This window comes from Rousettus aegyptiacus, unplaced genomic scaffold (genome assembly GCF_014176215.1).
Source record: "Rousettus aegyptiacus isolate mRouAeg1 unplaced genomic scaffold, mRouAeg1.p scaffold_m13_p_4, whole genome shotgun sequence".
Taxonomy (NCBI): Eukaryota; Metazoa; Chordata; class Mammalia; order Chiroptera; family Pteropodidae; genus Rousettus; species Rousettus aegyptiacus.
In genome coordinates this window covers 84,197,783-84,217,455 of record NW_023416307.1, presented here as the reverse complement: position 1 = coordinate 84,217,455, position 19,673 = coordinate 84,197,783, and the positions used below count along the sequence as shown (strand labels likewise).

At 32.7% G+C, this 19,673-nt stretch overlaps 1 protein-coding gene across 12 annotated transcripts in view; it reads right to left on the bottom strand.

Moving 5' to 3' along the window:
* Positions 1–19,673, bottom strand: part of ROBO1 (roundabout guidance receptor 1) — a 1,005,278-nt gene that overhangs the window by 94,884 nt on the left and 890,721 nt on the right. For all 12 annotated transcript variants that reach the window (XM_036218858.1, XM_036218857.1, XM_036218860.1 and 9 more), the window contains 3 exons: positions 13,927–14,047; positions 13,451–13,589; positions 11,382–11,509 (listed from right to left, as the gene is read on the bottom strand). In XM_036218858.1, the coding sequence (XP_036074751.1) occupies positions 11,382–11,509; positions 13,451–13,589; positions 13,927–14,047 (388 nt within the window). The remainder of the gene's footprint in view (positions 1–11,381; positions 11,510–13,450; positions 13,590–13,926; positions 14,048–19,673) is intronic.

The following is a 19,673-nucleotide window of genomic DNA, read 5'->3' as shown; positions in this document are numbered from 1 at the left end:
TTAGGTATGATATAGTCACTTCCAATTTATATAGAATCTTTTTAAAATAATTTTTAAATAGTGTATCATATTTTTAAATTACTGAACTAAGGCTAAAAAGATGCTAGCATCTGCTTAATTGTAAAGTGTAACTATTCTCCTGATGACCCTTATGTCTAAAATATGCTGGAGTGATTTGTGAATCTACAAGAATAAATCCTGTTTTACATAATTATCAATGTTGTGTACACCTATAAAATATTTAGTTAAAAATCAATTCATTGGATGCATAAAAAGTCAAATTTTAAATTGTTTAGCATATTTAATTTATCTAGGTTCCATCATAAGAAAAAGGTGCTCTTAATGTCAATTATTTGCTTTATGATTATTCTCTTTTAAACAATGAATAATATCAATCACTATTTCCTAACCATTCCAGATAAAATAGAATTTATCAGTGTGGATTAGCTTAGAATTAATTATTTTACATTAAATGAAATACAACATCACAAAATAATCACAAGTCTTAAGGTTATGTGAGATTGTTGGTAATGTATCTAATGTTTTAAATTGAGCTGCCCATCAATGACTAGGGCGAAAAAATAAATGTATTTCTCCAAATTTCATTCTCAGGCTAAGTTATTCAGATTGTATAAATTCACACAGCTCAATTACATATTTTCATATTGATGCCATAATTTCAGAATGTAGGTTGTTAAAGACAGTTGCTAAGTCATATATCTATATAACTGGGGCAGGAGAAAACCTTACCCACTGTTACATAGATAAATAAATCACAGTAAAGCTCAGTACATTAATGGAAGGCCCATGATGTGCTATTTACTAGTATGGTGCTATGCCATTTTTTGTCACAGACTCATCTTATATATCAATTATTTCTTGTACTTGACTGCTCTGCTATTTCTTCAAATACTTGCTTGGCACATACATTAAGAGAGAGTTTCAAATTCTCTGTAGGAAGGCCATGTGGTGAATGCTTTTCCTTTTGATTATTTTTAAAGATTTATATCAGTTTGTTTGAAATAACTAAAAGTAACCAAAAACCTTTAAGAGAAATGAAAGAAATCTAAGAGAATGTCACATCTTCAACAGTCATTAGGGTTAAAATGGCTATTTCTGAAAGGCTATAAGAACACAAGAAATTCTTTATCATTCCTACAAAAAAAAAAAAAAAAAGGAAAAGAATCATAGACTATAATACTGCTGGGTCTCAATCAAATCAAATAGCATGACAAAAAAAAAGTCAGCAGGAGTGGAGCTCAGCGTCCTATTTACACCACTGGATCAGAATAGTTTGGAGAGGGAGCCATTCTCACAAATCATCCTCTTGTTAAATTCTGTAGTGGGACTTCATTAAACCTCTTGGCTGAAGGCATTTTACTCTCAGTCTGCTCACAAAGAGCTCTGCTGGCAATACTGATTCTTTAAAGGTCTCCACTAACACATTGTCTTCTTGGGGTTTCTTTTTATAATCTCAAATCTATTTTTCTCATCAGCCCTTAAAATTGTCTATTGATTTTTTAAATCATTATTTTAACCACAAAATAAACAGTGACAACAACAAATCACAAAAAATCCACAACAAATCTTATAAGGCATTCAGAATAAGACTTGAGTTCAGCATGAAAAGTAGCAATACATACATACAGGAGTTGGCAAATAAATATAACATTGTGATGTGTGTGCATTCTAATATATAAATATATACTATAATTTTATATATAAAATATAGAATTGCAATATATAAAAAGGTGTGTGTGTGTGTGTGTATGTGAGTATCTCCCAACCTCTGAAGCAGTGTTTATTATAGTACCACTAATTTTAGTAGGCCTTTGTGGATTATTGCCATATGTCATGAAGAATCATTCTCCAATGAACCAGACTGCTCTATCTTGTCAGAATCTGGCAAACATATCACACACATTTCAAGGTTCTTAATGTCATCAAGAAAAGCTTTGGGGGTCTTATAATATGTGTTTCATCAAAATGCTGATGAACTCACAGTTCTTAACCTGGATCTCGGATTGTAGTAAACCTAACTTGAACCTGCAAAAAGGCCCCCTGACACTATTAGTTTTGGCTTTGACTCAAATAACTGTGTTAATGGTCAGAAACAATGTACTATTATACTGGCAGCTTTTCTGAAATCAGCAATTTAGGCAAACTGTTCCAACAAATGATTTAAATGAAGACTACATCAAAGGAAGGAAATTCAGAACTCAAAGGCCCGTTTTTTCTCTCATTACTTCTTTTATGCCCAGATATCATACAAACTCTTAAAAAGTCATATGACTCTTACACAAAGATCTCATATACTTATATAAAACTAAACATAATGAACCCTATATATTGAAATCACTAGTTTACAAAATAAGCCTTCTTTACCCCAGAGTTGTTTTTTGAATGCCAAGTTTATTAAAATTTATCCTCTAGTACTCGCAATGAAATCCACAGTAAGCTATACTGTTTTACTTGTACATAAATTTTAATTACACATTCTGAAATAATTATTTATTGATCCATAAGAGAAAAAATAGAAAAAAGAATCGCACACACACACACAAAATATGTTACAGTACATGAGATCAACCATGTGTTTTGGTTATATTTGAAGTTGTTACTTCACATCTTAGAAAATGGTCAAATGCACAGATACACATTTCTTTTAGTGGGTTATGACTTCTGATCCATTTTCAGACTATTAAAGTTTTAAGTTATATGTAAATTATTACTGGGGACCACCTATCCAAATTATTTTTACCTCCAGCTAATTAAATTGTTCCAATATATGAATTATATTTGTAAAAAAAGCAGTGAAGGGATTCAATATTGATTCTGTCAGAAAATTTAGTAGCATTGAACATACCAGAAAGAATAATAATTATGTTTAGAAATCAAAAGAAATTATGTTAATTATGGATGTGGTTAATTAAAAAAACTCATTATGTCTCAAATGTGTGCGTATGTATGTGCATCATATATAATACAAACAAAAAGGGTTTTTAACCAAAAGCAGAATTTTTTTTGTATTATACTTCACTTATCTACTATTACCTGAGATATCTAGAATAAAAATTGACATGTATTACCAATTGTTACAGAAGCCTTGATAGTCACTGTTTATTTAAAAAGTACTTACTGTATGCCTATGAAAAGTATTTTGGAAGATGCACACATGATTCAGACCCTAATTTTGATCTATAGCTAGTGTGATAGGCAGCTAAGAACACTAAAAGTACACCAAATCTTGATTCTGACACATACAAAATCACATCACTGAGGTGACCTCCTCCTCCTTTATGCCATCATCACTTCCACTTTCATTGAGCATTTAAATGCTTCAAAAAACGTACTAAATATTTCGTAGTTATGAGCTCATTTAATCTTCACAACAATCTTATGAGAGAGACATTTTCACCCCATTTTACTAATGAAAAAACTTAAAATAAAAAATTTAATAACTTGCATGTTTAGCATGTGAATCCAAGTGTGTCTGTCAGAAAACACTGTGCTATTAGTTCTGTTTTACAGAATATTTTCTAGCAGCAGCAGCAGAGGAAGAAGAAGGAGGAGGAGGAAAAGGAAGAGGAGAAAAGATGTCTTTTTAAAACACCTTCCAAAGAAATACTAAGGAATAATTTTCAAAGATAGATCTCAATATCAACAAGTTACAGAAAACAATCTTTGCAGAAAAGTAAAACAATTAGCAAACTTTACAATAAGTAGCTATTAAGAAATAAACAAATCTCTATGAAAAAAATAAATATTACTGAGAATCTGATCAATTTTTAATTATTTGGGAAGAATTTGATGAGAAAAATAATCACAACAATAATTGCTTCTGCATAAGCAATTTATAACCCACAAACTATTTTATGAGAATAATTATTTTATTATCTTAATTTATTTAATATCAGCTCATTGATGTTTATATTATATGTATATTCATTTTTTGAGCAGATGAGAACACTGAAACCTAGAACAGAAGTGACTTGCCCAGGATCCTACAGCTAACATATAGGGCAGTTCTTGACGCACTTATACAGAAAATGATGTATGAGCACCAAGGTTGCCCCTAAGACTGCAGCAAGCAACGAGACTAAGAAAGTTAAGAAAACAAAGTGTGCCTCTAAAGAACTCCTAGTCAAGTGAGGCAGACATAGGGATGAAATAAGGGTGACAATAGCATCCCAGTGGTCCATGAATGGGGTATCCCTAACCTGCACTGAGGAGGGACTGTCTGCAAAGCTTCTTGAAGGATGCATATCTGAGCTGAGTCCAACAATGGGAACCTTTAGAAAGCAGAGATGGGCAAGTAGGGGGAAGGACATTTTAGATCAAGAGACCAATATAAAGAAAAGCCCAGAAGTAAGCTACATAGTATGTGCATGGAAAAAATATCTCAACAATACAGTAATATTAGACTGGAGGAAGTAGCAACAGAGAGAACTAGGTAGCCAGGCAGAGAACTAGTAAGTGCTTTAGACAATATTCTAGAGAGATGGGAACTACAACAATTTTTTTTTTTGGATAGAACTAATCTACCTAGATTTGCGTTTTCGGTAGATGACCATTGTATTAAGAACAGATTCTATGAGACAAGTTGGAGGCAAGAGAGGAATGAATTAAAGTAATGATAAAAAAGTCAGAGAGTTGAAAAATACTTAAAAGGCAATTTGTGATGGCTGGCTTATGATAAATAAGAGAGTAAAGAACGACCCCACAACACCCCAGCTATCTACTGGTGTGTACCTACAGATTGCATTGCCTTCAACTGAATAGAGAATATGAGAGAGTTCAGCTTCTGCTGCCTAGTCTGCTCCCATTTTCACTGCATCAGTACTACTTCCTGGTAAATAAATAATCACACTCTAGGTTAGCAAAAACTTAAAAGCTTAAATATAGCTTTGATAGCTGCTTCTTGTTTTACTGAAAGTTATAACTACTGTTCTACTGTTCAAATCCTAGTTCACTGGGACATCACATAGGTGTCAATTATAAACTTCAGTGCCTGAGATATTTTAGCAAAGCTTCTTGTTTGAAGTATGTGGTTCACTAGCATGCAAAGAAAGAAGCTCTAGAAAACATCCCATTAGTAGTAATTAAGTCAGCCAAAAGAGAGCCTAAGTCTTTTTTTTTTTTTCCTACCTTTGTGTCTCCCTGGTCTCTTATCAATCTCAGACTTTAAGGCTCAGCCTTCCAGAAGGTGTCAGTGGCTAATCAATCCTAATGAGGAAGCATTCTGTTCCTTCACTGCATAGTAGGCATAAATACGTATGGGAAGCCTCAGACAAAATAAGAATTTTTCAGAACAGAAGATAATGCATATCCTTTGGATGATTCATTTGAACATTCCTATTGTATGCCAACAATATAAATTTAAAGGAATAGCAGAAACATCATTCATGATATCATATTTTGTAATTTAAAAACAAAATGGGGTGAGGTTGACAGAAGAGAGTAATTTCACATCAGGGAAGAAAAACATGGACAAGCACTTATGAAAAAAGAGCTGGGATTTCACAGAAATTCTATTCGTCTGGTAGCAGAGCATCTCCTAGTCCAGAGTTGTTTGGCATCTGCCTTTTCTTCTAACAGAGCAGTTGCTGAAAGGGCAGAAAAGCAACTGTTTCTTGAGCTTGAAAGAATAACTGGTCCCTGTGAGGGGCCTGCAGAGGAGTGCAGTGGCGTGTGAACTAAGATCTAAATGCCCATTTTTCTGTGTCTCACTGGCCCAGCACTCAGGGCTAAAGGGAAACAGGAGGACTAAGTGTCTTTTTGTTCCTCCTGAAAGAGAGACAAGCAAAACTGGGATTAGATTTTCTTAATGGTTCAACTCAGTGAAGATAATATGTGATTGCTTGGAAAATGGCTGGTGTAGGGAAGTCCGTTTTCAGTTTGGTTTCCTGTGACAGACACAGTGATGGAAACATGATCACTCTGGTGATAGAGAGTCACATATTTACTTTGAAAGTTAAATTGTAACAGTAATAAGAGCTGCTTTATCTGTAAAGTTGGAAAGGGAGTGGAAAGATTAATAATACCATCTAGTTTGCCTGTTTAAGCAATGAATATCACTGAAGCAAAAAGCCATAAGAAATCTTAGAGGAGATGGATAAACTTGAAAGTGGGAGAAATTTAGATTTTAAACTATTTGTGGCCTTATCGTTTCTCTTTCTTTTGGCATATCAACCTTCAAAACAGAATTACTTAAAAAGCTATCAACATCATGATCATCATAAATAAATAATTACTAATTTAAAGGGTTTTATATTAATACTATAGTAAATAAAATTACTTTTCTTCCTTTATTTTCCTTTTCATTGTTTTGAAACTGCATCCATCATGCTTTTCTTAAAAGCTAGCTACCTTCAGCCACAGGTGGGGGGAAAAAAAGCACTTGCTTTTTAAATTAAACATGAATTGGTTCAAAAATCAAAACAAGTAATAAAATTATGTTGGGTGTCATGTGATTCCCAAAACTCCAAGCCCCATATGGCAAGCATTTAATAAAGACCTAATCAGTTTAGAGTAAGATAGTAAAACATAAAACAAACCTGTGACCCTTCTTGGAATACCAACCAGAGGCATAAATTGTAGTAGTTTCTATGGTACACTGTTTAAAAACCTGGCAGGGAGCCTCTGTGCATCTAGTCTGTTCTGGTTAGATTTTATATTTTACAGGTATGTCACAACCTATAAAATGGTTATAAATACTCGGTATATATCTTTTTTCCTTAAAAGATGGGATCATTATACAATATGAAACACCAGTTCAGAAGATAACTCTTTTGTACAAAGGCAGAGCCAGCAATCCTAACACTTGTCAAAATGAGATATTAAAGTGAAAATATAACAATGGAAAAAATCAAAATTGAGATGACATGTCTTTAAAAAGATGCCTCATTTTGTCTGTATATTTTACATTTACAAAGAGAATTCCTGAGGAGGTGTATAGATGTTATATGTATGGAGGAAATACAGGCAGACAAACATGAAGTAGAAATATAACAACATGGATCGTTTTAATTTATAGGTATAAACCTTTTCTTATTTCAGAAAATGTCAGACTATCAAGTTCAGGTCAACTACATTTTCTGGTTAACTGAGTGTTAAGTAGAAACACTTTTCCTGTTGTAATCATTCCAAAAAGTATTACTTCACCGTTTTTTACTGGTAATGTAATAAACATCAATTATTTTTCAATAGGTCAAATTACTGCAGAACCTTTGAGTCTCATTCTGACAATTAGTTTCACTGATATACCAAAATGGACATGCAGGTTAATGAAATTGGGATGTTCTTTTTATTGACTAAATTTTACAGAGGCTTGGATGTACATATTTTAAATCAGAAACTTCTTAATAGCACCAACATTTACTACAATTTGCCTCTTTTCCAAGTAAAATTAAATCATCTATATTATAAATAATCAATATTTAGATTTGGCTCAATGGCTTTCACATTCTGCTGACCAAGAAGAAGTAATCCAACCAATGATATGTAAGATATATACGGTGTATCGGTTTTAGGGGTACAGTGACTTACTATTAACAGGGTGTGACTTCATATTTTACTCATGGTTTGGAGTGCTTTTTGAAGCTTCCAAGTGGTCATAAAGGAGCAGCTTTTGAAGATATTTGCTCATTGATAATCTTACTAGTCTTAGAATGAGTTAATTACTGAGAAATATCCGTAATTTATAGAAAGATAACCTGAAATGCTGAGTCCAAATAATGGGAAAACAGTCACTCTTGGAGGCAAGAGAATCAGAATTGAGGTCAAATACCCTGTGCTGAAAGTTTTCCCTTTAATGATAACATTCCATTGCACATAAAATGTAATAGTTTTTGAATCATTTCTATTCCCAAATGATCATAATTTTTATTAATTTAGCTATTTTGTCAAACTTCGACATAAGTCTAATACTAGTTTTGACAGCACTAACAAGATCCAACACATTTACTATAAAAGCCAATAAGGTGTTTTTTAATGAAAATATGATATTTTATATTTGAGAAGAGTTTTAAGTAATATCAAGTAATAAATTATCATGACTATATTAGCATATATGATTCCTCATTTACAATAGCAGAAGGAGAACTACTTGTCTAGAATTATCTGAACATTATTATTTTTCTTACTAATAACCAATAATTATTAAAATTAAGCAATAAAACTATCAATAGCAATACCACTAATATAAATATAATGCTTTTTATTTGTAAAACATTTACTCTGTAACAATGTTAAACATTATAAACAAATATATATAGATAGATATACTTATGTACATATATAAAAAATCTTTATAAAAATTCTGTGAGGTTTATATACAATACCCATTTTATACATGGGGAAACTTCCTGAGGCTCAGGAAGTTTAAATGACCTTTTCTAGGTCACAAGGTTGGTAAAGGATATAGATAGGATTCAACTAAATTCTATCTGATGCCAATGTCTATGCTCTGAGCTAAACAATTCTTTGTAACATACTTGTTCCTGCTCTGGTAATTCCCAAACTCTAAAGAAATGTTTTAAAGCCTTTTATTCCTTCTATCAGCTCATCAGGAGTAACTCCTCAATTCAGGGATTCACAAGCTTGCTTGTTTAAAAATTAATAATGAAAACAAATTTCCATGCCCCAATTCAGATCTCCTAAATTGGGTGCTCCAGGCACGTGCCTGATAACCGGTATATTTAACAAGTTTCAGATAAGTTTAAGTATTAAATCCAGACAGCAAACTTCAGATAAGTTTAGGACACTATGCCTAGTCCTAAGTTTTACAGAGCTCCTTTTCAAACACAGAACCCAGCAGCTCTCATAGATGACAACCTATTCAAATTTCATCCAAATGAACCTACTGTTGGCACTCAAGATCAAATCCACCAGAAACTGCTTGAATTTCTCCCAAGACATCCCTGTGATATTTCTACCATTCAAGCAGAAAGCTGGAGTCCATATGCATATTTCAAATTATAATAAGTATTTATTAAATAGAGTGTCTACTAGATGCTCAGTACCAAGCTAAGCAATGTGAATGATATGTGCACAAGTAGAAAAACCAAAAACATCCTTAGAGCTAAGGAAGGAATATTTAAGGATATATATACAGGTGGAGCCTCTAAAAGCACAGAATTGGGATCTTAAGAGAGAAAAGAAAAGGAAAATTAAAAGAAGTAATTTTCAAATTAATTTTTAAATATTGTAACTAATTGTGTCCATATTGAGGGTGAAAATCAATCACTTGTATTTAAGAGAGTTTTTCCCCAGAACTTCTGCTTGAAGCACAGAACTTTGTTGCCCAACATCGATTCTCAAAATTAGTCATTGTACGAAGAGTGAGGAAAGGGGAAATTATTTCTAATCCCATACTGACTAAAACAGCACCTTCTAAAAATAAACCGCAAATAAAATGTATAAATCAAAAACAACTACACTACTGAATCTCCTGTTATAATTGTTTTCTGCTATAAATGGATTCATTTCTGATTAGTTTCCTTTGTAGTAACTAGCAATTGTCTACATTTAATCTGAAATGAAGGAAAAAGGTATGACTTCTTAAGTTTCCTTTGACAGGTGTTTTTCTTTTCTTTTTTTTTTTTTTGACATATTGTGCATATTATTCTAGCATGTTAAAGATATTTTAACAGATATTAATATGTATATTTTAATATTTAAAAAAATACCTCTCAACTATAAACAGATCTCTCATAAGTTTATAGAAAACACAATGCAGTTGAAATAAGAACTAAGTTTCTCATGTTATTTTCTGGATTTCATCATTTGCACCCAATTTCCATTGAAATGCTAGCATAGGGAGTGAGAATTCCATATGGAAAACATGGCTGAATTAGCTTTGGAATTGAGTTTAAAGTTGCAAGAAGAAACTCTTTTATTTCAATGTCTACTGTAGACACAACAGAATGACTATTATTTATAAAAGCATCAGACTCTCAAGGTAAAGTACTTTAAACATAAAGTGCAGCACTGTATCTCTCTGACTAATGTGATAGACAATCAGCCTCCCTGTCACAATTGCCTGGAGACAGACACACCTTTTCATGTCTTGAATTCATCCCAAGCTACTTTCACTCCCTCTGGAGGGCTTTTGAACTTGAATTTGACGTCTCTTAAATTTATGCTTTCTCTAAAAGTAAAGGGGTTTTCTTTTCTTACAATTTTAGCCTTAACGTGGAGTTCAAGTCTTAGATTAAAGAGAAGTAGTCTAGGTCTTAGAAATTCACTGTTTGTTCTTGATCTTTTCCTTTTTTTAAAAAATTCTTTTGTTTTTATGAGGTTCAGCTAAAAACCTCAAAGTGGGATGTAATAGCTTTAGAGACAGGAAGGAAATATTCTTTATTCTTTTTTTTCCTTTCTACTGTAAAAAGCCTGCAAGGCTATTTTATAGAGAGCCCACAGTAGAAGCACTCCCTCAAAAGCCACCTTTTTCTTTATAATAGCCTTAGAGGAGACAGTGACAGCACCAAGTGCTGCTAATGTCAGACCAAGAAACAAGCTAAATGATAAACCAGATCACTGTTTACTCTATATACTTGTCAATGGGGAATTTTTTTTCACCAAAAAAATGTTTTTTGAGGTTCACTGTCGCTCAAACCACAATAAACAATTTGTCCCTAAAAAAGGAAAAAAAAAAATGAGAGAAAATTCTCAGATGAGACATAGTAAAAATAACCAGTATGACATCATGGAGAAAAGAGAAAAGGGATTATGAGAATGAAAAACATCTGGATTATGAATACAAAGGAGGTGACAGAACCATTTCTATATATCAGTTTAAGACATGACTCCGACGTTCAAAAACTTGCGGCCACAGAATATGGAATTGGAAAAAGCAAATAATAAATCTTTATCAAAATTAGAGTGTGCAGTTCATTCAATAAATATGTATTGAGTGTCTGCTTTGTCACAGGTATTGTGTGCACGGAAAAAGACTGCAAAAGTCTCTACTCTATGGATGGATCTTACATTCTAGAGGGGAATAGAATCTTCTCATTTTTGTGTTACGAATTGTACAGATCCTTGAAAGTACATGATCTTAGGGAATGGCAGATTTGTTTGCATTCGAAGACAAAGTTTTTGGCAATAGCTTTTATTTAATTATGAGATTAGAAAGGTTCTACGTTTGAAGACCCTTCTCTACTTGTCCAAGACAGAATTCTCCATAATTTTGAAAATTTAATTCAATTTTCTATAACAAACACTTATAAAGCTCCCATAGACAAAATAATTTATTTGAAATAGCACTATTAAAGTCTATATTTAATATATACTACTCTAATAAATAATATTTTTTTCAAATATCAACATTATATTTCTTATAAAAAAACAACCACAGAGTAATGTCCCCTAAACCTTACCTTGGACGGTCAAAGTAGCTGATGCTTCAGCTTTTCCAACCATATTTTCTGCAACACAAGTATATGAGCCCATGTCACCAGCCATTACCTTCCGAATTTTCAAGGTATGATCATCTCTGATTTCATACCTAGTGACATAACACAAAAAAGCAATTAGGTCACTTTCTATTTGAAGGAACTCGTCAGTATAAGACACACCTATGCATCAAATCACATATAATATTCTCTTTAGAAAATTTAAGCTAAAATATAAAATGTGGCATTCTTCTAATCCAACATGCAGATAGAAAAGATCTTATTTTTACATTTAAATGGGTTTAAATATCAAACTACTTTCTAAAAAAAATTGGGGAAATGTTGGCACTTACTTGTTTTATTTCCTCAACCTACTGTACTCATACTAAAATTAAAGGATAGTGACCACACAGTTCTTACTATATGGCAGTATTTAAGTATTTTTCAGATTTTACCTTTTAAAATTCTCATAACCATTGCATGAAGAATCATGTAACCTGGCTAGTTGAATAACAGAGTTGATATTTGAACCCAAATAGTCTCATCCTAGAGCTCATTTGCCTTGGCTCATTTTCTTTCTCCTTAAATGTTGGGTTCCCCTTTAAGTTCCACTTTAAACCTCTTTTATTTCACATAATATCCCTGAGCTATATTATCTATTATAGTTTATATATTGATCAAACACCCAAACATTTCTGATCCCTATTTCATCTAAGCTCCAAATTCATAATCTCAATTGATTAATAATTAAACATCATATCCTAGAGGCACCTAATAGTTAATATGTTAAATAAAAGTCTCTTTTCTTACCCTATCACATTAGCAAACTCCTCCTAACGCAATCTACCTAGCTTCCTTCGGCAGTTCCCTATGTCGTACAATTCATCTGATTCATAGCGGCCACTATGGACCCCTATTTCGATCTCATCTCTTAGTTCAGACCATTCACATCTCTTACATGGGCAACAACTAGAAGGGTGTCCTGACACTAGTCTCTCTCCACATTAATGTAATATCCATAGTACTAAAATAAATATTTTCTCTAAAAAGTAATCAGTTCATAGTATTCTCTCTTCTCATCAGCATACATAAAACATAATTCTAAATACTTCAGTCTATTAATACACACCTCTGATAATTTGGCCTTCGTATTTCTAACCTGATATCCTTACCTTCTTGCCACATGCCCTCTGAGCTCGCCATGCTAAGCCTTCCACCATTCAGAACATAAGATATTCTCTCTCAGATTTGCATAAACACTGATGTCTTTTTTCCTGAAATACTCTTCTCCTCTTTCTTGCTTACCAAATTGATATATTTTTTCCAAAGTATTGCTTACATGTCACTTTGCTTTGAGAACTCTGTCCTAATTCCTGCTCTGACATGTCTACCTTTACGTGACCCAAAGGTTTGCCACTTTATTCACTATCTATCCATACATGTATCCTTTGTGAGCTCCTTGAGAGCAGAAAGTATGTCTAAGCCACTGCTCTAACCCCAAAATCTAGCAAAGGCTCAACACATGCTTATTGAAGGACAAGACACACTCGCCCTTTAGGCAAAGGCATCCTAAAAACGGTATCTGAAAGCTTCATTTCATTGCCTTGTTCCCTACGGCTGTGAGTATAACTCTGCTCCTAGGCAATTTAAGGACTTGACACATACCAAGAAACTCTGACTTCTTTTACTATTCCCTGGTGATGCTGTAGCTAAGGAAAAAGCAGCTCACTTTTTAATAGGTTCATAGCTATACCTTTAATGCTGTATTGGTATTAACCGTGGCCTGATTAAAAAGAAGAAAAACCTGTTTAAGGAATATCACATTTTACTAAGGTTCCCTGGGCACGCCAGGGTCATCAATGCATAGTTCTTATCTGAAACCCTCAGAGAAAGCATGGCAACCTCCGGATTCTAATTATCTCTAGTGCAGTGTCTGACCCCTTATCAAGAAATCTGGAGCAGACTGTTCTAACGACATATACGTGAACAGTGGTATGATGAGAACTGTAGGAATTCTGAGTGGATTAATCACATCATTAAATTCTGATTTCTACCTGGATTTGGGCAGTTCTCCATCATCCTTCCTCCATCGTACTGTAGGCACAGGGTCACCTCGGGCCTCACATTTAAATTCCGCACTGTCATCCACAGTTACTGCCAAGTTGCTAGGTCTCTTCACAAATGATGGTCTCTCTAAAATTAGAAAAAGTCATCTCAAGAAAAAATAGAGGAACAAACTGAAAATTATTTCACATGTTCGGTCAGAATAGATTGATACTTTAACACTATTTCACATAGTTCCCTACTTTTGGAAGCTCCTCCCTAGGTTTAGTGTTTTCTCCTAGTTTTCCTCCTCTATCTTGGCTACTTTGTCTCAGGCTGCTTTACTGATTCCTTCTCTCCTCTTCCCACTCCCCAACATGTTGGTTAACCTTCTAGAAAGGTCATTTCTTTCTCCCTTGTATAAAGATACTAAATAATAATAAAATATAAGCTTTATAGTGAGCAAATAAGATAAAACTGTACTTACCTAAAACAGTTAGTTCTGCTACTTCACTCTCACGTTCTCCAACCATGTTGGTACCAACACAAACATATTTTCCAGCATCACTTTTGCGAGTGTATGTAATCATGAGCTTTCCTCCTCGTATCTTAAAAAAAGTTTCACATGCACATTATTAAAATTGCTTCAGCTATGTTTATATGATAGAGGTCTTTGTAAGTGAAGTCTACTTTCTAAGCATATAAACGAAGCATAATTATATCAAAAAGCGGATGTGTAGGACCTGCTATATTTAGAGGTAGTGACTTTAAACATAATTTATTCCAAAGGTACAATATAAAAGAGGCAAAAACACTTCTATTTACCTATATCTCTGGTAGTTATTATATTCTATATAACTAGAAATTTGTTTCTAAACCAGCCAAATTATTTCATAATATTCAGTTAAATGAAAACAAACAAAAAAAATTACATGAATAGTTTGGTTAGCAAGTGAAAGAAAGAAGAAGAAAATTCTTAATACCATATGACTATAATTAATATGTAAATACATATTAGCTATAAGTGATTTCAAGAACTCATATTCTAGTATTATAAGATGTAGAAATAAAAATGTCTCTAATTATTTAATTTGCCAGAGTTGTTTTAAAGAACTACATCTTAATTACCAGGACATTACAGAACCTGACATGTCCCAAAACATACAGGTGCTGCCCAGTTTCTTGGGGACTTAGGAGGCAGAGCCTGACTGGATCCTAGTAAATAATACGGAAAGTCATTTTGGTACACTCTTGACCATTTAAATATTTGGAGAAGAATCAATTACAAATGTAAGCAGACTCTCAGTTCAATATGTAGGCTGAAGCTAAGCATGAATTAAGAATGGGATGTGGAAACTGAACTATCTTTACTTAATTTAATATGTGTTTGGTGGGGAGCTAAGTTCAATTACGCATAAATATCTGTAATGCTCTGAACCTTAAAAAGATTCCATCAGGGAGAACTTCCAGGATGTTTATTCATGGAGGTTTTGACCTCATAGTTATTTTGCACTGTGCATCAATTAAATTTTTTAAAAGGTGGGGTGGGGGAGTAGGAAGGGAGGGAACCATTCAAATAGAGTTATTTTTCATCAGACACTAGAAGCTTATTGAAACTACTACTTTATAAAGGTGGAGCCATACTCTTTTGGAATGCCTAAATTGCTTTATTTTAATCCAGACACCTAAACTAAAGCTAGATACTTTGACCAAGTCTTTATGTATTTGAACAAACCAAATATTAGAACAGCTTTTTTTGAGATATTACAAATTCTATATTTATTAAAGTTTTAATTACTGATCAAAATGAGAAACTAAACAACAAAATTGTTCTAGTCAAATCCAGAACCAGAATACAAAAGATGAAATTCCTACAACTGAAAATTATTAGGAGAGCAGTTTTAATTTCTGTGGCTTTAGAACTTGATAGTGTTTTACTTAGATAATGATCATGATTTACTAGGTACCACGATAGAAACCATCCAGGGACTTTTCTCCACATTGCTCATGACTCTTTCACTCAGGCTGAGAGTTATGCCTACAAATAGTAGTCACTCAAAAAATTTTTGTGGAATGCAAACTGCATTTATAAACAAAATCTAGTCTGTTATCCAATTAAGTATTTCTATACAGGTTTATAGAAGTTACAAAATATGTTAATAATGGTTTTATATACTAATCTAAATTTTCAAAGAGAATAATACAAAAAAAGTTACTGAAAAAATATGTTCTAAAAGTTAACTATCAATATACTGTGAGCATTCTCTGTCTGTCTGTCTCTCTCTCTCTCTCTCTCACACACACATACACACACACACAGATATAGATATAGATAAAGTAGAATCATGTGATACATGCTATTCTGGAAGCTAAATTTTCAACTCAATAATATATTGAGAATATTTTTACATTTTAAATATTGAGGACATTGCAGATCCTCAGCATCAATTTCAATGACTATATAGGATTCCATTATAAAATATGGATTTATCATATCTTAACCAAACTATGTGCTTGTTGATAGATGTTTAAAGTATTTTATTTTTCCCTCTTAGAAACAGCACTAAAATCTGTATCCTTTTGCATATATCTGTTCTCACATGTGCAATTATCTCCTTAGAAGGGCTCAAAGTGGGATTCTTAAACGTATACACAATCTTGGGACTATTGATTCATAATGGTAACTATTTTATGTTTTTTAAGGTTGCTTTTGTGAGAATATATCATTTAAAGTTTGGTCTTTAGCATAACCTTTCCGTAAAAATAGGAGAGGAAACTGTTATAACTTCATTTTTCACTTGAGACCAGCACCTCAGAAAAGTATAACCTGTGCTCCCACATGCCTCTGCTATATCCCTGATCACAATACGTTTTTATTATGCTTTTAATTGTCAGCTTTCCACCCTAGCTATGAACTCTGATGCAGAGAAGCATATCAAATTCCTCTTTATAGCCCCAGGATCTGTCAAAATGACTAATAAATTAATAAAATTTTTGTGGAAGAAAGGTGACTTGCCCAATGTCACACAGCAAGTTGGAACATTTTAGGGAAAAAAGGGGTTTTGGCTATATGAGATGCACAAATGACAAGAAATGCACAACCAGAGCTCTCTTATCACAATTGCTGTTTAATAAACTTGAGCTCTTGAGGTTCAGACAACTTGAGTGTCATAATAACCAAGATCTTCTAAGAATATCTGTTATAGCCTTTAACCATGTACTTATTTTGAAACACTCACATAAACATGTCCAAAATGTTAGGGGAACAAAATCATTCCAGCAGGAAGGAAGGTGACAAACTCTATTCCTGATACAGAAGGTAAATGATCTGCCCTGTGGTCCTATACATTCCTTTTTCAGTTCTTTAACTTTGGACAAGACGTTGAGTCTCCTTCTATGCCTCTGAATCTAACCTTAAATGTTCTTGTATATTTCAGTGGTCATTTCATTTCTGACTGGTTTGCACATTAATAAATAACAGTTATAGTGAAATAAGAGAAAGTAAATGAATGTTTTCATTTTTTGTTGTTGTTCTAAAAGCTAAGTCAATGAGTTATGTCTACAATAAAATAAAGCTTTAGGAATAATTTTAAAAGATACTCAAATATGTAGAAAAATGAGAGTCAAACAATAATAAAATAAAAATAATTTTCAAAAGTACAGATTTCTTTTTATGGTTTCAGTATAATATAAAACGAAGAGATTTGTAATTTACTTTTACAAATCTTAAATACTTGGGAAAGTTGAGTTTTAAATCAACTTGCTTGTGCGCATGTGGGGCACCAATTAGCATTATATATTACAGCCCAGTGCTATTATATTTTGAAAGAATCTGTATAAATGGAGGAGGGGAATTTAGTTAACAAGAGTTATGAGGAGACTGCCAGGAGATTCTTAGACATGGAAAAGTTCCAATATTTAGATGAATGGGAGGAAACAATAACTGAGGTGAACTAGAAATTCAAGAAAGCTCTAAAGTCTTAAAGAGGATGTTGTACACACCCTATTACTATAGTTTCAACTGTGTATTATATTGGCTTAATCTTGGAAACATTTTCTAACTCAGTCTATCAGGAGATTTATACTATGTGAAAACAAAACTAAGTTTTGGTTCTAACTATAAATAGAAAAATCATTATTGTCTCATAAAAATTTATTTTACAAACTTTCTTCCTAAATCGTGTCTACTTTTCAAATTAAAATCAACTCACCAGACATTTTACAAAATATTTCATTTGTAGTTTGTAAGTAAACAAACTGTAAGAGTATGGACCATTATGGCAAATTTTTTTCTGCAAGAATTTGTTTTTAATGAATGAAGTATTTTGAGCTTTTTTCATTAGTACCATAGTGTGACTAAAAATACCTTTATCATGGCTGTTCATTTATATATAATTTCTGTGTCAATAAAAAAACAATTAATATGACTATTGAGGCATGAAAATAAAAAATACTAAACTTAGAAAACATTTGGGAAAAAATGATTTTTTGTAACAATAGTATATGTATTAATCATTCATGTTTAAATGAAGTCAACTAAATGGCACCTTTGTTTTTCCATTCAAGATATTCTTTACCAACATGATTAAGGTTAGAAAAAAACTCAAAATCAAAATATACTCAAAGTTTTTTTTTTTAATTTCTAAACCCCAGATAATCTTTTAAATTGATCAAAAGTAGATGCATACACATAAGAAAGCAAAATGAGCATGTGTCCTGGAGCCAGACTGCCTCTTAGTATATATATGTGACTTCAGGCAAGGTACTAACTTCTCTGTACCTCTGTTTTTCATCTCTAAAATAAGAATACTATTAATACATATCTCCAAGGATGTTATGAGAATTATATGAAATAAATAATATAAAAACGCCTGTACATTATTATTATATGATGCTTATGAATTCAATGATTTAAGAGACATTTGTCTAAACAAAAACAATCTTTCTTTGTTAGGCTACATCCAGAAGCTTTTTATTTAGATTACTACTAGCACATCTTCCAACTGGTTTTGTTAGAAAAATGTATATATGCACCAATACAGCAAAGCCTTAGCAACAAGTAATTCTTAGGCTGAACGTATTTTTCTTATTTCCTCTAAAACAGTGATTCTGTATGAGTGATGTTTGGCAATGATATTTTTAGATGTCAGTACGGGGAAGAGGAGATGGGGCGTTACTGACACCTAGTGGGTTCAGGCCATGGAGGCTGCTAAATATTCTGCAATGCACAGAAGTGTCCTCCACAGTAAAAAATTATCACACACAAAATGTCAATAGTAGCGCTGAGGTTGAGAAACTTTGTTCTAAAGACTTGGCTCTGACCTAAGGACAAATGCTGGATTAAAATGACAAAAGGAAAAAATGGGTTAAAATTAAGTAATCCAATGAATGTTTGTTTTATTTGGGAAATCATTGCCTAAATTTCTAAGTTTAATATAGATACCAGCACACAACTTCCACTCCATCAATAAGACAATTTCATTATAAAATACTGCATTCTATTCTATACTCACTGGGGATAATGGTTAGGGATTTCAAAGTAGATGCTACAACTTAAATGGAAGAATAAAAACAAGCCTCACTAAAACTGGGAGAAATATTTTTCCTAAGGGATGACAGAGACAGAAATTGACAAAAGTGAAGAAAAAAAATTAAGGTAAATGGAGAAATTTTTTAAAAAGGATGAAAATGATAGTTTTCAATTTCCACAAATACAAATTGATTTTGGCATTATACCAATGGCTGAACTGAAACAAAGCTAACCAAAAGCTCTAACTGTATTCTGTATGGTCACCAATATGGACTACATGGTGGTTTGTTCTCTTCAATAAAGAAAAGAAAAAAAAAAAAAAAAAACATAGTATGATAACCTGACCAAATATAAGATTCTAGCTTTCAAGTAGTACCTACTGCTAACAATCACAGTTTATGTTGTCATAAAAATATTGATTAGAAAGGGTGACTTTATACATTCTAAATCTTAATGTCCTTTTGGAAGCCAAAAAATTGATGTTTCTTCCATCTACACAGAAAGAAAAAAATGTCTAACACATACAAAACACTATAAATGTGAAAATAGTACTATTTAAAACAAGCTAAGAAATATTTCTTGGCAGGTCTTTTCCTGCAGCTGGATCTGACAGCCAAATTGTAAACCTATCAAAAACGAGTTTGTATAATGAACAGACACAATGTTAAACACTGCACTGCAGCAGCACTACTTCAATTAACATA